The sequence below is a fragment of the Kryptolebias marmoratus genome, linkage group LG8 (genome assembly GCF_001649575.2).
Source record: "Kryptolebias marmoratus isolate JLee-2015 linkage group LG8, ASM164957v2, whole genome shotgun sequence".
Classification (NCBI taxonomy): domain Eukaryota; kingdom Metazoa; phylum Chordata; class Actinopteri; order Cyprinodontiformes; family Rivulidae; genus Kryptolebias; species Kryptolebias marmoratus.
In genome coordinates, this window is record NC_051437.1 from 14,248,052 (window position 1) to 14,266,989 (window position 18,938).

General features: G+C 40.6%; 1 protein-coding gene across 2 annotated transcripts in view; it reads right to left on the bottom strand.

Annotated features, from left to right (window-relative positions):
- nkain4 (sodium/potassium transporting ATPase interacting 4) overlaps positions 1-16,658 on the bottom strand; it is a 49,192-nt gene extending 32,534 nt beyond the window's left edge. The window contains exon 1 of one of the 2 annotated variants that reach the window (XM_017414979.3): positions 16,376-16,658. In XM_017414979.3, coding sequence (XP_017270468.1) covers positions 16,376-16,429 — 54 coding nt within the window. In that variant the 5' untranslated portion in view covers positions 16,430-16,658. The remainder of the gene's footprint in view (positions 1-16,375) is intronic. The other variant, XM_017414977.3, reaches the window with a different exon arrangement.
- Positions 16,659-18,938: the final 2,280 nt, after the last annotated feature.

The following is an 18,938-nucleotide window of genomic DNA, read 5'->3' on the forward strand; positions in this document are numbered from 1 at the left end:
AGCATAGGCAGGGGGTAAAAATGCAGGGACGTGACCAGACTGAGGAAGATTTTCCGACTGCATCACGTGCATGATCCCAACTCCCAGAGGGTCGAATGCGTGGCGCTCTGTTGATGCCAATGGTGTCCAAATTTGAGGACTCACTGGGGCATTCAAATGCTGCCTTGTGAACCAGCACTGAGGTCTGTGTTAGAAGAAAAAAGGTAGGAGTGAAATATGTTATTGCACTAAACGCAGGTAGGTTAAACACTCATGTGAGATAATTGCTTTGGACAGAACGCCTCATCTCTGTTCCATCAGACATCATTGATTTTTCAGTTTGCTTTCCCTTTGATCAAACTAGTTTGATTTAACAAAAATGATTATGTTTGGTGATCAATACCTTCTGATAAGACTTAGTAAAATGTTCTACTCTACCTTAAAATGGATCCTTTCAAACATAATTCTGCATGTTGAAGATTTAAAAGGTACCTTGGCCACTGATTGCAGTCTCACACTAAAGGCTTCTGACAAAACTGCTTTATGCAACAAACCATGAGTGAAACTAGTTTTTCAAATTATCCAGGGAGGTGATTAAAACGGTAACAATGAAAAAAAAAGAGAACATTTCTCAGCATGCATTGTGAATATATTCTTAAAGACAATACGTGTTCACCTCACAACTGGCCAACATTCCTGTCCTGGGACATTCGACAATAACAGCTTGATTGTTTCGTTTTTATTAGAGGAAGCACCCAGAGGGAAAGACTGGATGTTTTCTAAAACAATTACAGATTTACTGATAAAACTCATGCTGAGCCAAGGAGGAGATCACTATTTCCAACCTTTCCTACCATTTGCTTAACCTTAGTTTGAGATCCAGTATAAGGGAAATTTATAACAGAGTTAAATACCCCACATTTCCACAATTCCCTGTCTGGGTCTGTCTTTTTGTCTGACATTATTAATGATTCAAGACTGTTCTTCTTACTCAAAAATTGATTGCATCATTAAGTAATTTTTACCTAACTATTCAGAAATTAATTCTTCATGTCTTTATTTGTTCTGCTTCAGATCTTCAGTGCATATCCCCCAAAAACAGATAAACAAAAACAAACAGCACCAGCTCTGTCAGACTGAATTCGCATCTTAAATCAGCGTGCCATTTAGCGGGAATTCAGAGGCGCTGACTGGTTAATTAAAATTCCAATGCCAATCCAATTCCACTTCATTCGCAGCGAGTGTGAGTGTGTGTGTGTGTATCTATAAATGCATTTTGTCGTGTGCTGACATGTCATTTACAGCCAAACGTTTGAAGATGGATGAGGGAGAAAAGAAATGTCGTTTCTGTCGCTGTGGAAGGAACACACCACTGAGCGCACTCACACAGACACGCATCACTTACACACCCACACCCACACAGAGCGGTGGCTGCTCATCCTAATGTCATGGAGCGGAAACTAGCAACTCAGTGAGATGATCAAATACTAAGTGATAATTAAAAAAAGGAACACTTGTTTGCATCGAGGGCAAAAGTCGAAACTGCACGAGTCGGGTGTGAAGTAACAAATGAGGAAGTCTCTGAACAACTGTGCTTCTTTGCAGAAAAAGCAATAAAGCCTTTTACTCACAAAGCAGTAGAAGAAAAAGAAAGGGAAAGAGTTGGGAAAACAATAAAAAATAGATGTGGAGCATCTTATGACAACAAAGCAAAATCTGGGAGAATATAAATAATATATCGCTTGGAAAATTAAAATTGATGAAAGCTGTGTTTAAACGACTGAGCTCACCTTTTTCTAATAACCTCTGTCGATCCCCGAGGATAGAGAAAGGGCTGAAGGAAATGAATAAAGCTAAAAGGGTCGTACATCTTCTGGTCAGCTGTGGGTCATGGTTAGACAACTCAGTAAAACATCAGCAGGAGGACGTCAGTGAAGATGAGATGAAGCTCGTTTGGATGGGGCGTTTATAGGCCCGACCCTTTTATATTGACGCGATCGCAGCAGTTATTACTGGAAATAACTTAAAAATACAGGAAGAATTACCTCTTCCTTCACTTTATTTAAGTTTTATTTTTTTCACTTAGTGTTTTTCTCGTGGCAGAAAATGTGAGGGAATAAAGCAGGGAAAGGATTTCTGCAGAAAAAAATAATTCAGTCAGATAAGACAGAATATGGAACTTATATTATAAAGTTAATGGCAATATATTATTCTTTTTTATGTTTTAAAAAATATGAGTTTTGCTTTTAAGGACAGACATAAGAGAGGCTGTTTTCCAGCTAATACCTATGAAGAACTGCAAGATAATCTTAAAGTTAATGGTAGATAATGCAGTGAATTAAAAACTGTAAATCTTTTATAATCATCAATCTAAGCCCCCACTCAACACTTAGTAAAAAATAACTTAAAAATTATCATTTTGTTTTCAAAGGGCATTATATTTCATGACATATGGGACTATGTTAATTCTGTGGTGTCACCTTTAATTTATTCTTTTTGTGATGTTCTCCATTTAACCCAGGTTCTAGCTGCAAATTCAGGTCCACTGTGTATCCAAAGAGGCTCATTAAAGTGAATTTTTCTAAGTTGCTGTCAGGTTAGGGCTTCCTTTTCATCACGATTGGTTGAGGAAGCTCATGTGGTTCTAGATTCACTCTCCTGTTTGTGACGATTCTGTTAATGAACAGTGAATTTTCTCTCTGGTCTGTTTATTTACTGAAAATTTGTCCTACCTCGGGGTTTTCCAGTCTAACTTTTTGGCCCAGACTCTCTCTAAATTTGTAAGTAAGCTCCTCCAGTCAGCCACTAAATTAAAGTGGACATCGTCCCGTTGCACTGCAGAGTTCTGTAGGGAAGCCTTAAAGCCTGTCATTCACGAGGATATTACTTGGAGACTGTTAGTTAAAAAGGGCTCAAAGAATTCATAATATATGGATACCAGACAGTTGTAAAAGTTTAAAATAAATTGGAAGAAACTATACTTATAAAGCCTTAAAATAAAAGAGATGGCAGCCCCAGCCAAAACAAACACAAGACAGCGAAAGCCTCAAACCAGTCTCGTTCAAGCCGACCCCTTAAACCTAAAACCTAAAACATTTCTTTATTTCCTTTAGGATTTTGAAGAGTGCCAACATTCAGTGGGAAAAACCCTCAACAGGATTCCAGTTCATCACAGGGCCACATTAAGACAAACAACAACTCACAAACACGCTCACAAATCCTAAAAGCCGAACTTATCTAAGAGACCAAAGTCAAAAACTGGACAGGATAAAAGAAAAAAAAATTAACAGGGCAACATGATGTCAGGCTAAACATGGTGTAAAGAGGGAGGTGCTAAAAAACAGACAAACTCGTTCATTAAGTTTGACGCAGGTGTGAGAAACAGAGATGTGACCGAACAAAATGTCACAGACTCACAAAATCACATCCTGACAGAAGGAGAACGTCTTTTGTGACACAGAAACTTCTATAATAAAGAGTTCAAGGAGCTGATCTGGCCTCTGAAGGATAAAACTATACTAAACTCAACAAGACACCAGTAATTGCCTACTGATGTTCCTGTGGCAGACAGGTGGGTTTTGATTCTTGTGATGGAGAGTCAAAATAAAAACATGACATAACGTAAACTTGACAAAGTTTTTATGCTCATTCAAAATTAGTCAACAATTATGATCTTAGTTTGTCAAAGAAAATAAAAAAAAATGATTCAAATCTTAAAAATAACAATAATAAACGATGATTAAAAACAAGTCTAGATGAGTTTTTGTCACGTTGAAGATGGTGGACAACAGGTAATCCTGGCAGAAACAGAAATTTGAAAAGATTTGAAAAATTTATTAAACTTTTTGAATTCACATTTAATGACGACGCACTTGTTTAAAAGTTTACAATAATTGGAGAGCTGAAAATATGACAGTTTAAGAATAAAACAACACATTTTATCAATCCACACAAACACAGAGGGATCATGGTGAGTTCAATAAAGACATCTGTTCGTTCCTGTTAAAATCTGTATTAAGTTAAAGAAGTGTATAAACAGATTGTTAGCGTGTGTGTGCGTGTGTTTAAGTGTGTGTTCGCTCCTCTCAGATGAAGCAGTAAGCCCATCACGCTCGTTGTTAACCCAATAATCAGACTAGATGACAACAATCAATCACATAAAGAAAGGCCTTCGCCCGCTCAGGCACACATGCCGGCGTGCACGGTCACACAAAACCCATATGGCACAATTAGCCCGCAATTCATAGGAAGTAGGCTACTGGAGAGTGGGGCGGAATTTGATCAAAAGATACCAACACTCTTCCAGGAATATTGAGCCGGCTACATAACGGCCCGTAAAAGCCTCCCACCGACCTCCGGCGAGCACAAATCGTTCCCTCTAGAGCGACGGAATCTCTTCGTGTGTACTTTGGTTTCGAGTGTGTATATGTGGAGAGGCGTGTAGCCCGCACGAGTGACCCCTCCCACCATAAATACTCAGCAATTAGGGCAAGAGCACAGCAGCAGGACGCAACAGGCCCTTGTCGCTTCTCCGCTACTACCCATCCTTCACCGTCTCTCCTCTCGCTAAAGCGGTTTTCTTAATCTCTATTTATAGCTCCCCAAAAACCGTCAATTACTCATGTGAAACCAGATTAGGATCACAGAGCTCAATCCTGCTTCTTCTGTCAGACGACATTAACTGGTGTATATCCTCAGACGTGCATAAAGTGGCAAGCAGCGCAAGAAAGAAAACACAACGCAACACAAGTTGACAGGTTCTCAAACTATAATCCCTCATTTCCTTCTAATATAAAAATAGAGCAGATAAAAGTCCTAAAAAAACACTTCAGTCGTCGCCACCTTCTTTGCACATGCCGGGATGAAGAAGCCACACGTGAGGGGATCAAAGCTGTATGTGTAAGAATGAAGGGAAATAACATTTGATCGGCATCCTTTCAAAGCAAAATGAGACTTGTGTGTTGAAATCCACAAAAAAAACAACGTTTGCTTCAACTCAGCACCCAGCCTGGATTTTAGCCTGACACTAAAGTAAGTTGTAGACCATGCTGTCACGGCTTTATGACATAAAGAGGTAGGAAATGTTCTTGATAAGGTGGTAGGGGTGTGCTCCCCCCAGAGCGAGAGGACAGGGGTGACTGGTGACCCTTTCATTTCCTCTCCTCTCCACCTTAGCCTCCAGATATTATAAATCACATCGACATCTCTCTTTCTCAGTGTGTCTTCCGTGAAATGTCCGCTGGTTACATGATGCTGGATGTGTCATCAGGATGTGGGAATATGTGTGTGTGTGTGGCTTCGGGCTCCATGACTCAGTCTCCTCTGTTCAAGGGTATAAAACTCAGAGTCGGAGACAGGGAGGACAGCGAGAAGTGGCAAAACTAAATGAAGTGGATGTTTATTATAGTGTCTCTTACTCTGTTCCCGGTAACTTTAGTTCATTTTACTTACACAGACCGCATTAGCCAAATAGGCCAAGCCTGTCCAAATAAAACTCTGGGGCAATTTGTTTCGCAATACCCAAATGGTCACAACTGTTTCATGCCCGCCTTGCCCTGTAACGAATTTTACAGCTTCTTTGTAGCCAATGAATAAAGATAAGAAAGGACAAACTGTAGCATATTTATAAATATATATAAAAAAAAGTCAGTCAGGCTCTAAAATCATTTTTTGCCTCCTTTAATGCTTGATGTTTCTTTTCATTCAGTATAAAACATCCTTTAGTAACTCTGACCATAAGACAGGACTTCCCATTTCAGTGCAGACACAACACTGAAGTCTGAAGGGTCAAGACTCGGTTAACAAGAATAACCCCTTTTATGATATGAAATGTAGCCTAAATGCCAGTCGATGGTGTATCCAAAACAAACTGAAAGCTGCTCTGGAACAACACGAAGTAAACGCTTTACTTTGGTTAACGTTGAAAACAATAAGTTTTCACCCTCTAAAAATTACTAGAAAACGTCTCAGGTGTTTGAATAAACGTAAAAGATGATCATTTATCTCTATCTTTTTGTTGTTGTTGTTGTTAACTGATAGCTGTAGGTGCCTGTCATTGTTTGAAATGTAGCCTCTAAAGAAGACATGAACGTTCCCACAGGGTCATGTGTAGTCTCAATCAGAAGCTAGGAATGCTGGCTTTATTTAAAACAGCAGAATGCAAATTGTGTTGTTTCAGATGACTACAAACTTTCTCTTCTTGCGGCCGTGTGGCTATGAGCAGCGTTTAACTTGTCAAACTCTCATCACAAACCACGCCCCATTGTCTCTAAACTGACAGCATTTTGCTCATTATGTATGGCAGGTGAGATATTATCCCATTGTCATGCATCAGGTGCACCATGTTGGTACAATTAAAGACGCCCTCGCCTCTGTTTTATGTTTCCCACAGCCCAAACAGAGTTGGCTGCATCAGTGTTTGCACGCAGCGAAGTGACATCGAGGAATCAGCTGAAGGAAAGCAGCAGTTCTTCCATTTTACACATAACTGTTAACTCGACTCTATGACTGCTGGCTTTGAGGGTAAGCGGTGGCTTCACCTCGACCCCCTCGTTACATCTCTGTCTGCTTTCGAACCGTAATGCAGATTCAGGCCCTGCTTGAAATTCTTTTGTGGAAAAAAGAAGAAGCTGCACTTTTAGGAAGGCTGCTGCACCACTTTTGTCCTGGTTTTATTCAAGAGGAAGACATAAAAAGAGCCACAGCAGTGGACGGCTATTTCATTAATGTTCTGTGCTTTGCCCCAACTCGTTTTTATGCCGTGACTCCCAGAAGACACAAAAGCTCGTCTTAAAAACCTTCTACAATCAAATTTTTCACCTCCTGCCAGGGGAAAGTTTTAATACCCTAGTTACTGCCTGGTCCTCGTAAAACTGTGTAACTAATGGTGCCAGTCATAGTATCTGTGTGTAACTGTTAGTGTGTGAGTGTGTGTGTGTGTGTGTGTGTGTATCTTTCAATGGGCACATTAAGACTTGGACAGATAGATGGCCTTTGGTTGTACTTGGTCTACCAGAGCTGCAACAGGGATTAAGAAGCAGGCAGCATTTTTTAAAGACACTTTTCTCATCGCTGTTTGAAATATGGTCTTCATTGTTGAAGCTCAGACCAACTAAGACCCTTTAAATACTTCCTGCATTGGATGGTGATGCTAACAAGACACAACAGCAGTGGTGTTTGAATTGAAGAAAATTAATTAAACATACTCAGAATGAAATATGTTAAATGTCCTATGCTCTTTGTGCTAATAACATGCTAATCTGCTACTGCTGTTTGGGATACACAGATCCATCCCTTATAAAATAAACCCACTGAAAAGCAAACACTTTGAAGTATACTTCCCTCAGGACTTTAGTGAACTACTTTAAACATTTGATGTTCTCCTGTTAAAATGTTTAAAAAGTTAAAGTTTAAATTTTAAATATCCTCTAGACTGACGTCAGGGATATTCTTCAGCTCCTTTAAACATAAATGAGTGCAACTTTGGTTTTATGAGTTAAAAATTAGTCTTTTGTTTAAGCCACTTAACTCTGATCTATGATTCATTCAGGCATAAAAAGGCTCCTAAACCCAAGAGATGAACCACTGTTGTGTTGACTGACAAAAGACAACTTTGCATTAAAAAACAAACAAAAAATAAATAAATAAACTTGAATCTTTAAGCTCTTTGTTACCAGCAGCCAGTCATAAAGACACCATTTGTTCCAAATTCTTTAAATGAATCTATAAAACACAGCAAAGAAAACACATTGATCCATAAAATCGGATTTTAGCACCAACAAGGTAGAGCCAATAGCATCCAATAGATCATTCACTGAAGGATGAATCATCTCTCAGGTCCTGGACAGAAAATGAACAAAAAGGCCAAAGTTCAAACAAAAAACTTTGAAAAATCTTCAAAAACCTTCAGAACTATTTATCAAGCACAACTTCAAAAGAGTTCAAGAAAGTCTGACTCCTTGGAAACGAACCTCACAGAGATTAAAGTCCTAGCAATCCTTAAAGGAATGCATGTCACCTGCCGCCTTTAATGCCAGTGTTTTAGACCAAGATCCTCTGATGATGAAGATGATGAAGAAGTTATAACCATTTTGGACAAACCTTGAAAACAATGTTATGCACAACTTTGCATGATCTTATGTGACCTGTTAGTGATTGGAGTATGTGTTGGGAATGACTGTCAGCCAAATTTTCAAATTTACTAAGACAAAGCCATTTTTGTTTAGGCTAAGGTCGATTAGCTGCGGCAAGCATCTTGAATTGGGTTAATCGGATGTAGATGTACAGCCAATAATCACCTTTTGAGAGTTTCACTGAAATCTGTCCACTGGTTTATGAGATATTTTGCTAACAGACAAACAGGGCTGACTCCAGCGGTTAATGCCAAGGTTTGTTGTCGCACAATATGTAACGCTCAGTGACACAATCTGTCAACCCAGTGATTACTTTCTGAAAGTTTCAATAAAACCTCTTTGGTGATTCATGAAATATTTTGCTAATGGTAAAGAAAGCAAACACACACAGAGACAGGCAAAACCCTTATCCACTCCACTTTCACGTTCAGCAGCAGGTAATAATTAGGGTTGGTTTAAAACTTTCATACAATACTGTAATTTTACACATACTGCATGTTGTCCACTACTAACAACGGCAATGGTTACGTTTTTACGATCGTCTAACCTTCTAACAGGGACTTTGTTAGAGAAGATGGCCTTAAATGATAGGTGACGCTGCCTCTCGCTTGTTGTCTGATGAGACATGCTCCAGCCAGTAGGGACCCTGAACCGACAGTGAGTGAATGGGAGTCAGCAACCTCCCTCACTGGCTAAAGTCTCCCATCATGAGCTTCATTTACCGAAACCCTGAAACTAAACCAAGAGCAGGTGGAGACATCAAACCAAATTAGCAAGTGAAGATTTTAGCTGCAACGCGAGAAATTCTGACAGCATAAACAGTTGAGAACAGCAAACAGCTGTCAGCAGTTTGCACCCTCCAGCTCTGCTTTACATAATTGAGTCAGTCTTTTCATCGAAATGCCATCACTCCTAATCTTCCCCCCATCGTAGAGGAAGTTGTGCTGCGCGTGTTTCCCAGCCATTTCATTACACAACATACTTAGAGCGCAAACATCTGAGCACTCATCAGATGCTTGTAAAACTATATGACTAAATGACAAAAAGGAACATTTCTGATTGAGACGAATATGCATTGCAGCCATTCGGCTGAATGTGATCTGTCAAGATAGTCATCCCAGCTGTGGAGCTCCCAAAGCAATTTACTCAGTGCCACCCTATAACAAATGACACCACTGGAGTCGTTGGAATGGAAAGAGAGAAACGGGCTTGCAAATAGTTCTAGTTTTATCTCCATTATGGCTTAATATTGCAGTGTCACCGAAGTGGAACACACACAGACACACTAACACAGGCCTGTGATTGGATGGCAACATGCACACACTCAAACTCGCCGGCCCCAGGTTTTCACCAGCACCACAACATTAATGGTGTGTTAAATTGAAGACGTTAAAATGGCGAATGGCTCTAAAAGGGGCCACCTGGGAAAAACAAAAGGAGCCATGTTTCCTTCCACAAACACACATAATATTAGAAACCAACATATTATAAAGCACAGATGCTGACTCAAAACTGGGGGAAAAGGTCAAGAGAAGACTATTTCAGATATGGCAGCATCAAAACACCCATCTGCCTCTGACTGGCTGCTATGTTGCATCAAGGGACTTTGGGATGAGGTTAAGGGATTTATGTCTGAGAAGAGGTATCTTTAGAACGACGGTTGCCTTAAGAAGAAGATGAGTGCTGAGCCCCATGTTTGTTGCTTTATACCCTCCAGAGGTTGTCGACTGGCACTCATCTCTCTTTTGAACGTGCCAATTCAGATTTGCATCATACGTTTCCAAGTTTCCTTCTGAAAAAGCCGGTATTTTTATACTTGCTGGCTCGTCGGCATCTTTCTGCAAAAAGTTTCCGTGGTAACACTGCAGCAGGAAACAGAAAGAGGGAGGGAAAGAAAATTCATAAAAAGGAAAAAAAAAAGAAAAGAAAACAGAAATCTCAGGTCTTTAGGGTCAAGTTCATAATTAGCTCAGAGTGAGCGGCTGAACTCCCACCCAACCCCCTGCTTTTCTCTGTCTACTTTCACTCACCTTCCTATCTGTATCCAACCCAAATCTCTAGTGGCTCGTATAAATCAAATGGCAATCAATAATTTAAACATACTCCAACCTCCAGTCTCAGCAGGGGAGAAAATGAGGAGAAGGGTGGGAGGAAGGGCGTTGGAAAGTAAAATGGGGTGGGAAAAAAAAGAAGATAGCAGACAGCTTTGTTAGCTTTCCTCATTCATTACACATTCAGGCAGCTGAATCCCTGAATACCCAGGGTAGATTAAACACTGAGGTGAGACGGTGACGTGCCGCAGCTCCAAAGGTATGGCATGTGAGTGTGAATGGATTACGGAGTCACCTTGCCCTGTGACTCAGTGTAAAGTGTTGTTTAATCAACTTCTTTTGATAGAGCTTGTTTTTTTTTTGTTGTTGTTTTTTTTTCCCAGAGAGGACCACACATGACCTGTCAGGATCTGCTCTTCTGTGGATGAGGGCTGCTCGAGCGAAGCAATCAAGACAGCCTGAGCCAAGACCACAATCAGGACTGAACACCAGGGGTCCATCTGACAGGACAAGCCCAGCACTCTCACACACACACACACACACACACACACACACACACACACCTACACACACACACACATTCTGAGGTAATTATACCAACCTGTTTGACCTTCAAAGAGAAAAGAAAAGAACAGGCGTGCAGAGACGATGTTGGACAAGGTCACAACTTTCATTTTAAGCATTGTTTACAGTTTTATATTCTAAAATCTTCTGTTGTTCCACCCATCACTTCAGGGCATAAAACAAACAGCTCATCAAGACTTCTTAACAAGGTCAGGAAAACTGATATCTACAAAGCCAAAGGCTGAGGCGATAATGTTTTTGCCTGCTTCCATGTGTGTGTGTGTGTGTGTGTGTGAATGTGTTCATTTGTCTGTATTGTTAGCAAAATATCTCATGAATAACTGAACGGATTTTAATGAAACTTTCAGACAGTAAACATTGGGTTGACATCTACAACTGATTAACATTTGAAGTCAACCCAATTCAAGAGGGCCACCACAGCTAACTGACATTAGAAAACACAAAAATGGCTATAACTCAGCCAACTTTGCTAATATTGAGCTAAAATTTAGTGTGGTAGTAGCTGAGAGTCATTCGCAACACATACTCAAGCTCTAACGGATCAAGCATGATTTCACAACATCGTGTGAGATTGCACGTTATCATTTTTAAGGTTTATTCAAAATAGCTATAATATATGCCTTTTTAACATAAGATAGTCTAGTCTAAAACTCTTCCATGAAAGGTGGTGGCTTACCTAAAGACATTACATCTTTAGCATAGTTTGAATGGTGAGGCATTAAAATTATTAAAACACATCCATCTCACTTAGCTCCAAGCTACGTGTTTTTGTTGTTGGCAAGTTGAGTTGATCTGTAACTTTTACTCACAAGTACAGGCAGATTTGAGCTGAGACGAGAGGCAGCAACGGCCCTGAAGGCACCCAAACACCAACTCATAAAGATTTAGACTGAAAGCAATTTACTTCTTTTTATTTTTTATTCCAAACTGGTTCTTAGTAAGAGTCTGGCTCTACCCGCTGACTCCCCTCTGTTGATCTGACTGAAGTGATTGAATAGCTTTCCAGATCTGTGTTCTCACAAATCATTTGACACGTAATGTTTTCTTTTAACAGTAAAAACCTGTCTTTGCAGGTTGAACTGAATTCATCTCAACAACTAAAAGCCAATGATCGAAACTCAACATCTGGCCAATATGGTCAAAAGCAAACAAATCCTTTGAAGTCCACAAAATTATGCAAATCAATAAAATCAATTTTTTTTTTTTAAATGATTTTTTTTTTTAATCAACACATATTGCTTTTCGTATTTATAGATAACCTTATATTTTATGAGGAGTCTGTCTCAATAAAGCAAGCTGTGTCTAACATAAACAGATACATTAATTAACTTTTTCATTAGGTTTTGCAACACTATGGATGCTTTCTTAAAAGTGTTCAAGCCAAAGAAAATATATATTTTTAAAGTGCTTTCACCCACAGAAAAAAAAAAAAACACCCGAATCACAGTTCTAAGAAGCTTTATGAAATTTTAATCGAAGGTCCGGAGAGGCAAAGACAAAGACTAAATCTACGAGATAAAAGAGCTGTGGCCATCGACTCTCTTCCTGCTGGCCCCTGTCCTCCATCAACCTGGCGGTGCCAAGGAAATACACTTCATTATCATTAATCACTCTACACTCCGAGTTCACACAGGGAGGCTAAAGAAGTTACCGACACACCCCGCAAAACACTCACCAAACACAACAGATGTCCTCAGCATCTGCAAAAGAGAAACGCTCTTCCCAGGAACATCTTTCATGTTTCTCTATTCGCTGCGTTATGATGCATCGCCTCGACTGGGAGCCGGCGACCATCAGTGAACGTTTCTCACTCGACTAAAACTTTAGCTTTGCTTCTCACTTGTCAGTTGTCAAATAGACTTATTGTTTTTCTCTTCACCAGTTTTCAAATGAAACTCTTTTTTTTTAACTCCTTCTTGTTCCTTCTGTCATGTTTTCAGAAGCCCTCAAAGCAGCAGTTCCTCCACTCACACGAAAGCTCTAATCTTTACACAGAATTAGACCCTCTAACCTATAACTCACAGTGCAGAACGTGTAGCTGTAACTGTGGCCATGATCTGAAATAAGGAGGGTTTTAGTAAAAGAGAACCCTTGTGTGTGAGGTTTTGTTCGTTGGTGCAACCAGGCCAGTTAAGACACTGAATTTCTGAGGTCAGAGTTCAGCTCTGTGTATTTGTGTGTTTTTTTCCTGAAAATCCACCATGACCACTAAAGAGGCCTTTTTTTATCTCTCAGCTTGTGTTAATAGAGACACAATAACACGACCATTAGGAACAACTTTGTTGTTGTCGTGGCCAGTTGCTGAAATCCACAACAGAGCCCCATTTGGCCACTGGAAACGCTTCCACTCCGGGTCAGCTCCAGGTCAGCACCTGAAACGATCGGCCCGATGAGACAAAATAAAAAATGAGTTTGCCCGTGTCTCAGACTGCAAACAAATCATTACACGGGCAGGGTTTCAAGCCGGTGCTTGCTGCTCTCTGGGGCTGATTGGGGTTCTGACAGCCATCCAGCCCTACTGTCTGCAAGAGGTGGGCTGCACAGGGAAGAGGGAACTGAGGCATCTCGATCAATACGGGCTCATTATCTGATGCCTTCTGTCCCAGAGAGATGAGTCCCAGCGCTCGGCCTGTTGATGAGTGGAGCGCACCACAATTCAATTAGGGTATGGGCCGAAAGAGGTTTGATCAAAGCACTTTGTCTGGCTAATTAGCACAAACAGGAGTTCACAAGGGCTATTTTTACATCTGACGAGGAGAGTATGCTGTTTTGTTAATGGTAGTTTTACCCTGTAACGTACTGGGAATTACCTGGCTCATTGTCAATACGGAGATTTAAGCCAGGAGAGAGCAGGGGTCCCTGGTGCTGCTCTACACACACACACACATAAGTATATTCATTTGGACGCAACCCAACGACCCTTCAAAAGGTCACAAGGAGTTTAATGTGACTCCTCCCTGCAGGTTAAACTCGTCGGTGTGGAGGTGTGTGTGTGTGGGCCTGCGAGCATGTGCTGCTCCAGACAGGAAGTGTGAGGTCATCGAGAAGGAGCGCAGGGAGAAAAGGAAGCTGTTTGCAGAGGTCTTCAGGGACGTTTTCAGGCAACCAGGTGACAGTTTTATAAACCTTGTAACAAATGCTTGACCCCCTTCTCTCTAATGAGGCAAAAAAAAGAGCTGAAGCCGGCAAAGGAAGAACAGGTGGGTGGCTAAAGGTGAGTTCACTGCCCTCTGGATTTCATATGTTCTACCAGAGAGTCAGACGGTCCCTACGGTACACATCAGTGGCCCTAAATCCATGCGTGCATAAGTCAACTTTCTGTTTTGTGTTTGACTCAGTTTTGCAACGGATCACTTAACTCAAATAACTACAATTTCATGACATTTAATTGGATTGAAAGTTAATTTCAGGTCACCAAACCCTGAAAACAAACCTTTGTGGCTGCTTAGGTATGTCCCCTGAGCGAAATTAGATTTTTTTTTGTTGTTGTTGTTATTATTATTTTCATCCTTCTTGGTTTTATTATTATCACCCGCCACCATTATACGCAAGTATTTATGTAATTGCCTCCATATGTTTGTGTTCATTTGTCTGATAGCAAAGTATCACATGAACCAGTGGATAGATGGTTGAAACTCGTATAAAGTAACCACTGGTACATTTACAACTGATTAACTTTGGACGTAAACCTGATTCAATGAAGGCTGTTACAGCTGATCAAAATTAGAAGATGCAAAAATGGCAATAATTCAGTACATTTTAAAGATATTGAACAAAAATTTGGCGTGGTAGTAGAGCTGAGCGTAATCCCCAACACATACTCAGAGTGCAAACAGACAGAACAAAATGGCATTTTCAAGGTTTGACCAAAACAACTTTAAATCCATCATTTTACACTCTGGTATGCAAGTTGGCAGGCAATATGCAGAAAAAAGCTAGTTTCATTCACTCTGAAATGGGTTAAAGTTTCTGCTGAAATTCTGCACAACACGCTGATGAACATTCAGACCTACCATCTGTTGCCTTTTATTCGTTTGCCTGAAATAAAATTAACTATATTAAAGAATTTCTTACCAGAACAAAAGAAATCACAGTTTTAGGAAAATCTCCACTACTTTTTCACTGTTTTGCAGCCATACTTCAATACAGTGCATTACAAATACAAATCTAATTTTGAAGTCCTCTGATGACAACGTCAACAAATTCTGGAGATTTTGAGAATCTTTGAAAGTAAAACTCAAGCCAGAGACAGACCGTATTAACAAGTCTCATGGACGACACGGCTGATGAGTTCAAGTGGAACAGAGGAAAAACAACAAAAGTAAACCTGAGAGTATGAGCTTCTAAAATAAAACCACTGGGTGAAATATTCCACCTGGTGAAATCAGAGGGAAAGGGTGCTCTTTTTCAGCATACTAACTCATGAAATTACATGACATTGTCGGTGGAGATAGTAACTTATGAAGTGTTAATTTTCCATGTTCAGATATACTTTTTTACAGTCAGCAATAAATATTTACTTTGCAAATTATTCTTAAGATTTAGTGAATAACAAGCGCTTATTTTCATCCAGGTGAGGATTAGAATAACATTTTCCTCTACTTTCAGTTCTTGAGTATCAGTCTTGTTTTTTTCAGTACGTAAACCTGAAGCAAAGCAGAAGAAAGACTTGTAAAAATGTTGACTGGGATAGGCATAAAAGTACATTAATAACCTGAAACTTAAATGCTTCTTTCTCAACACAGTTATCGCTGATAACAACTAATGCGTTCCTGTAGTTATTCCACTCAGTTTGTCTTTAAGTTCCCTCATGCACGACGTAATACATCAAAACTTTCCTGTTTGATTGCTCCCTTGGCTGTTAAAAGTGGCATTTACTTTGGGGGCTGATGGTGGGAGCAAGCTCAGCTTTAATACCGTCATAAATAATGTTGTCACAGTCCGTCAAGTCCTCTCTGCTGAGGGGTGGTGTAAAATAAAAGGGGAGCTGGCCTGTAACTCTGCAGAGAGGCCTCACGGTTACAATCTATAATGTCACCCACCATCAGGACCTGGAACCCTCCAAAACAGGCTGAAAACACGAGGAAGGCGCTCATGTTTTTAATGACACAGTCCTTGATGCAAGGATTTCTCAAACTTTAAGATCTGAGAAAGCATTTATGTTGCATCAAAACCTCTGCCACTTCATATTGAAATGAAACAGAGACAGGTGCCTCCCTGATGCTTCGAAGTGAGAGATGCCAGCTGCCTCTGAACTTATTGTGGGACTTTCGTTGCAATATTTAGATGAGATCATCTGCAAAACTGCCTGTGCACTCTCATCCAGTGTCTTACCCAGTCATCCCAGAGAAGAGCTGAACTCCTGGACCAGCATGTTTTCTGTTAACCAACAGGGAATTTCAAACAACACGACTAAATGCAAAAAGGACAAAATGCACAAATTCAGGATTGTGAAAACTTACTCCATCATTTCTGCAGCGTCTGATCCAGGTTTTTATTCTGTTATTTAATTCTCACACCCACTGGCAGACACATTAAAGGTGTTTTCTCACAGTTGAAACTGGTAAAACAAATGTGTATCATTAAAAAAATTAAAAATCAAATAAAAAGCATGAGGAGCAAACTCACCAACTGTAAAGTGCAAATAAAGATGAGAGTGCATCGTCCGCTGCAGCAGCCCATTGTGTCAAGACTCGATGACTCTGGAGGACTTGAGGAGCTCTCTGTGTGTTCCGGGCTGCACTCAGTTCTGATCCAGGGTCCGACTCGGTCCCATTCTCTCCTCTCCTGGTCTCTGTGGTCAGAAGCCCTGAAGCGCAGCGGCGGCGGGGCTTTCTGCTGCTCTGTTCACCTCCGACCAGCCGACCGGGCGCACTGAGGGGACCGGCTGGGAGAATGGGACCAAAACCGGTGCGTAAAAGGAGGAGGAAGAGTGGGAGGAGGAGGAGGAGGGGTGGTCGAGGGTTGACTGACTGACTGAGGGCGTCACCTAGAAGCGCTCTACTGTGACAATCCATATGTTGCAAATTTAAACACGTTTATTTGTTTATTTACCACCATGTTCGAATCACATCTGGCACTTAAAGTTATATAAACAAATGTTTGCATCGTATTTCTTTATATATATAACTCACGATGGCCCTGACTGGACACAACATTGTGGTTTTATGACTTTTATTTCGTGCGCTCAGCCTGGTTGAAGTCCTGACGGCGGAGAAATGGCGCCATCTGGTGGCTATAATAAAAGGCGCAACAATTTCTTTACACTTTTTGTTACACATTAAAATCTATCTTTTTTTTTTCTATATTTACACTCAAGTAGTAAAACCTCATAAAAGTGTTTAATTTTGCGAAAGATCTGAGGTGTTCTGCTAATTCAATGTGTGGTTGTGATAATTATGGGAAGTATTTTGGTGCAAGGTTGCTTTCAAACTGTGCCTGAGGAATTAAAAAAATGTGTTCAAAATCAAGTAATTGAAAATAACTAGGCCTGAAATTCTCACATATCACAAACACTCTATATAAACAGAAGTATTTGTCCAACACTGTACAAATATATGTACTTTAATATGGAGTTGATCCTCTTTTTGCAGCTTTTTGCAGCTATAACAGCTCCCACTCTTTTTTAGAAAAGATTCCCTAAGATTTTGGAGTGTTTCTGTGGAAATTTGCCCATTCCTTCTGTAGAGCATTTACAAGGTCAGGCACTGATATTGGACAAGGAGGTCTGGCTCACAGTCTCTGTTCCAGTTCGATGGGGTTGATGGGCTCTGTGTGGGCCACACCGAACTCATAGTCGAACTCATATAGTCCTCGCTTTATACTTCGGGGATCTCAGTCGTGTTAGAATAGGAAACAACCTCCTTTTGTGTTGCCGCAAAATTGGGAGCTTATATTGTCCAAAATGTCTTGGACAATAGGTTAACCTGGCAGCAGGTCTGACTGAAACACCTGAACATGTGTGGCCACGTTTGTCTGCATAATATATCTTGGCTACAGCTGTAAAAACCTGTAAACTTCTTATTTTTTATGGTTATTAAATGATTGCTTTGTCCATTTATTTTATTTTAGAAAAGACTCTAAAACCTAGCATCACTGTCTGTCTTTTTCAGTCCCCCTCTTCCTCTCTTTGGTAGTGTGCACCTTTCTCACCTCTCCCCTCACCAGCTTAATAAATCTTTTAAACCTCAGCGGGTTGAGTGTGTGCGTGTGTGTGTGTGTGTGTGTGTGTTGTTAGTGGTGGTGGGTGGGGGGGTCACACTTCACATCTAATTTCATCAAATCTACTCTTCTGTACTTCGCCTTTCTTTAAACGCCACTCCTCTTCCTCCAGCGTCAACTCAGGCCCAGGAAGCTCCTCCCACATAGCCACACACACACACACACACACACACACACATACACACACACTCATGTATGGAGTGTTATGCAACAGTCAGATGTGGTACCTTGCACAACTGGCACAGACTCTTGTACAAAAATGGTTAAACGGTTCCAAGTCAAGCTTCAGTTTCTTGCATCATCTTCAGAGATTTTTCTGTCGCGTATTTCTGGCAGCAAGTCGTGGACGGAAAACCTTCTTTCCACTAAATTAACAATTTACAGTCTTTGGAAATGCACCCATTTATATTTTACTGCACAGAGTTGTGTGGGTTTCAGCAAAGCTCTCCGCTAACTTGACTTGACTGACTCTTTGGCAGACAGAAGCTGTTGTGTGTTTTTTATGCTGTTCCACGTGGAACCAGTGAGAGCAGGAGATAACAGAAGGCATCAGTGTGGCTGGTCCTCTTCCATGCATGAATCCCACTCATTCACAGCTGCAGCGCTCATGAGAACATCTGAATGTCTGCTGCGTGTGTGTCTCTACCTGGGTTTTCTTACCTTTTAGGTCTTTTTTTGGAATAATCACCTACCTTGTCAGGACTGGCAGTCCTTATTGGGACCAAATCCTGGTTCTTTTATGGTGGAACCTCATTTTGTGTGTGTGTGTGTGTGTGTGTGTGTGTGTGTGTGTGTGTGTGTGTGTGTGTGTGTGTGTGTGTGTGTGTGTGTGTGTGTGGTAGGGTTGGGGCTAAAGTGTGAATTGAGTTTAGGTTAGGGTTAGGTTAAGGGTAAGGGTCTGGGTGAGGCTAGAGAAATAAATGGAAGTCAATACAATTTCGTAATAAGGATAGAAATTCAAACTTGTGTG